We start from the raw sequence: 4,510 nt of genomic DNA on the forward strand, positions 1-4,510 counted from the left end.
TTATTGACTTATTATCTCAAAATATAAAAAGTTTCAGTAACTTTCTCATTATTTTGTGAATATTTTGAGAGTTTCTCATTATAAAGACTCACAGAATCATTTTTTAAGCTTCATATTTTTTAAAATAAGCCTCGCTAGAATGTTTAAAAGCAAAGCATGTGTTTAGTAACTTCTGTATTTAATGTCTTTTATGTAGTTTTCCCACCAATTTCTATTCAATTATGTTTGTGTACTTTAATTATTTGTTTATTATGACCCAGTGTGACAAGTTTTTTTTAAATGTTTTTTTATTATCATTTTATTATGCATTGATTATGGATCGGGATGCACCAGTACCATTTGGGTCCTCCCCAGTACTGAGTACTGATATCAGAACAGTTCTAACAGTGACTTTGATAACATTAAGTTTCTCTATCACAAAACACAAAGAAAACAGCTTTTTAATATCCTAAAGAAAGAAAAGAAAAGCAGACTTCTAAAGTGTCTTTTTAAACATATTTTATTTCATTTAAATACTTAAAAGTATACGTTAATCAGTGTATTGTTTTGGTCGGTAAAAGTAGCAAAATAAAGACACAACACACAACTTTAGTGTAAAACAATGAACATTAAAATGATTAAGTATACATTCAGAAAATAAAAGGTAGAATTACCTGTTGATGTCACAAACCCTGAGTTGTTTGTATTTATTCAATGTGATTGTTTGTCTGTTTGCCCTTTTATTATATATATTTATATAAATATTATATATTTAAACATACAAGCGTCTCTACAGCTCTGCTTTAGGCACAGTGGGGATTTGTCAGTATCAGTATGCTAACATGCTTAGCTTGTATAATGTTTAACATGTTCACATCTTGGTTTAGTGAGTTAGGAAGTACAGCTCAGGTTAAAGGTTAACGAAGGCACTGGACACATTCAAATGTTGACCTGACGATAGATTAAAGTCAGTTCATCCTGATGTTCATGTTCCTAAAGGGAGAGTCACCAAATTCAGTCGGACTCGTTGTCTGGGGAAAATGAACTTTGGTATAAACTTTCACCTCAATCCGTCCGACTAACCTTCATAAGCCCCGCCCCTTTTTGCCCTGTGCTCCAATCACAGTTGAGCTTTGTGTAACCATCTTCAAACTGTGGTCGTCTTTTCAACATAGATTAGCTTAGCATAGCATATCCAAGTACAGGAAAGGAGGAAGTTGATTGAGGCTTGTTCAACTCGAGCACAGGTCAATATCGTGGCAAACCAACACCAAATCATTATTTCAAGACCATAAAAAAGAATCAAACTTCACATTGTGACGACGTCTTCTGGGTCCGGGGTCACGTGTTGATGGCTGGTTTCTGAAAGCCGTCACCACAGCTGTGTTTCTTGAGCTGCCTGGAGTCGGAGAAGCCCCGACTGCAGCGCCCGCAGGAGTACAACTTCACCCCGGTGTGGATCTGCATGTGCGACTTCAGCTGGTTGGACTGGCTGAACTTGCTGCTGCAGACCTGGCACTCGTACGGCCGCTCTCCTCTGTGGAGTTTGGCGTGTCGGTAGAAGTTGTTGCGCGTCCTGAAAGCTTTGCCGCACTGTTCGCACGTGTACCTTTTCTCTCCGGTGTGCAGAGTCATGTGGTCCTTCAGACGGCTCAGCTGCGGGAACCTCTTCCCGCACACGCCGCAGCTGTTGAGCCTCTCCTCGCCGTGCCGCCGCATGTGGTAGACGAACGTACATTTACGGTGGAAAGACTTCCCGCAGGTGGCGCAGATGAATTTGTTTTCCTCTGTGTGGATTCCTTCGTGAACTCTCAAGGCGTCGGCGCTAGAAAACGCTTTCTGACAGACGGCACAGCGGAAGGATTCGAGGTTTGTCTGCGCCACCTCTCGGCCCTGGTGCGCCACCTGTTGGTGCTCCAGCAGCTTCGAGTTGTAGAAAAACGTCTTCCCGCAGAGGTCACACATAAACGGTTTCTCGGCACCGTGAACGAGCATGTGGGTCTTGAACGCACACGTTCCCGAGAACTCCTCCCCACACTCCTCGCACCTGAACGGCTTCTCACCCGTGTGCACGCGGAGGTGTCTCCGGAGGTTGTTCTTCAGACCGAATCCGATCCCGCAGGTCTGGCAGGCGAAGGGTTTTTCCCCCGTGTGGACGATCTGGTGCTGCGCCAACGCTCGCTTCAGCTTGAACGTCTTACTGCAGTCGGAGCATTCGAACGGCCGCTCTTCTGAGTGCACCTTCTTGTGAGAGAACAGGTGAGCAGAAGTCCTGAAACTCTTTCCGCAGGAGGCGCAGGTGAAGGGTTTTTCTCCGGTGTGAATGGACTGGTGCTCCTGCAGGACGCTCTTGGCGGTGAATCCTTTCCCGCAGGTGTCGCAGACGAACGGGCGGACTCCAGAGTGGACGGCCTGGTGTCGTTTCAGCAGATGCATCTTACCAAACGACTTCTCGCAAACGGAGCACTTGAAGATCTTCTGCTCTTCGTGGTGCAACAGGTGAGCTTCCAGTTTCTTCTGGAGTCTGAACTGTTTGTCACACCGGCTACAAGGCCACATTTTCTGACTCTTCTCTCTGGCTAGTTTTACTTTGTGGGCCTGGAGGTGAGTTTGGAAGCTCTTCTCCTTGTGGAAGCGTTTGTCGCACTGATCGCAGGCGAACGGTTGGTCGTGACGCCTCATGTGCTGCTTCAGCTGATGTCGGTAGTGGAAGCCTTTGTTGCATTTGTCACAAAAGACTCGCTTCTGTTGATGCTTCTCCTTTTTCCTCTTGTTTGTCTCCTGGTTGTTGCCCTTCCCAAAGCCTGAGGGTGAGAAAAAAGAGCAACATTAGCTTTTTATGTTGTCAGGTTGAGTCAAGTGGTCAGATCACACTTTCTGTCTTTAATCTGGAGTCACACACACACACAAGATCTTTGACAACCTGGTCTCCAAACTACATTTCATCAGGAGTCATTAGGAAAGTAATTTAAAAATCAGCTGATAATGATCCTGATCAGCCAGCCTCAGTAATTTATACTCCCATTAATAAAGCATTAATCAAACTAATACTGTCAGACAACCTGATCAGCCTTTATCAGTCAGCTCGTGTTTCTGTAGTGGAGACTAAACGTTAACAATGATCCATATCAGCAGTTTGAATCCAACTAAAAGCTCCCTGCACCAAACTCCCTTTAAGAAATCAAATAATCACCATTTTATAAACGAAATTCCCCTAACGTGTTCGTAACAACACGTAACCTAGAAACACGGAGCTAAAGGCCGTCATATGTCCCACAGTTCTGACTGTCCAATACCAGGATCAATATCATCCATAAAGATACAGTCGTATACTGATCAATATCAATCCATAAACATACAGTGTATCACTGATCAATAATCCATAAAGATAACAGTGTATTCTGATCAATATTCATCCATAAAGATACAGTGTATAACTGATCAAATATCATCCATAAAGATAGAGGTGTATACTGATCAATATCAAAGTCCATTAAGATACAGTGCTATACTGATCAATACTTCCATCCATACAACCAAGATACAGGCTGTAAGTTCTGATCCAAAGTTCTGAATCACCCTGGCTGATTTTCTCGCAACATCTTCCGGCTTCGTCCCTTACTGGAGTTTCGTCATCCGTTTACTGTAAAAAAACCCGAGATTTTTTATTTAAGCAAAATCGCCCAAAAGTTTCAACGTTAGCGCGATCTGGCAATCCTGTGTCACTCCCCACTGAAAGTTAATACCAAGTGTCCGAGGTCCGACTGAGTCGGCCTGCAGCTCGCATCCCGCCGGCCCTCCCCGGGGGCCGTCTGGAAGATTTCCGACTGTTCGCTGGTTGCACGGACTGGCAGGGGTTTTCCTGGGAAATCTGCGTGACGGTCGGGAGAGCGGCTTGACCGTCCACCCCACGCCGGAGGCGGCCGAGAGCTGAGCGGAGGGTCAGACCCTGTGGCCGGGAGCGCGCGGGCGGTCCGCCATGGAAAGCAGAAAGTTAAACTTTAATTAGACTTAAACTCTAAATAGTTTAAAGTTTCTGTAACAGTAACAAACCCTGAATATCTGCTGGTGAAACGCTTTAGCTTATTACGACAATTTTAAAGGAATTTATATCAGATAAAGTTTGTTTTTTAAATAAAGTAGTAATATTCAATAAGATATAATAATAAAGATATATTATAAAGATATAATTAAAGATATCTTAAGTGAAAAGAATATTATATAATAAGATTATATCTAATAAAGATATAATAAATAAAGATATACTTAATAAAGTATAAAATAAAATATATTAATAAGATATAATAATAAAGATATATTATAAGAGATATAATAATAAAAGATATAATAATAATAAAGATATATTAATAAAGGATATAATAATAAGATATAATAATAAAGATAATAATAAAAAATAAAGATATATATAATAATAAAAGATATGTTAATAAAGATATAATATAAGATATATTAATAAAGATATAATATATAAAGATATATAAATTAATAAAGGATTAAATAATAAGAGATT

The 4,510-nt window shown here is 41.3% G+C and overlaps 1 protein-coding gene across 1 annotated transcript in view; it reads right to left on the reverse strand.

Annotated features, from left to right (window-relative positions):
* Positions 1–485: 485 nt before the first annotated feature.
* Positions 486–4,510, reverse strand: part of LOC118341427 (zinc finger protein OZF-like) — a 4,182-nt gene continuing 157 nt past the window's right edge. Inside the window, exons 2-3 of the mRNA XM_035679667.1 lie at positions 3,713–3,928; positions 486–2,783 (exon numbers count right to left, since the gene is read on the reverse strand). Coding sequence (XP_035535560.1) covers positions 1,321–2,783; positions 3,713–3,928 — 1,679 coding nt within the window. The 3' untranslated portion in view covers positions 486–1,320. The remainder of the gene's footprint in view (positions 2,784–3,712; positions 3,929–4,510) is intronic.

The sequence above is a fragment of the Morone saxatilis genome, unplaced genomic scaffold (assembly GCF_004916995.1).
Source record: "Morone saxatilis isolate NCDOM2014 unplaced genomic scaffold, NCSU_SB_2.0 Contig8, whole genome shotgun sequence".
NCBI classification, from domain to species: Eukaryota; Metazoa; Chordata; class Actinopteri; family Moronidae; genus Morone; species Morone saxatilis.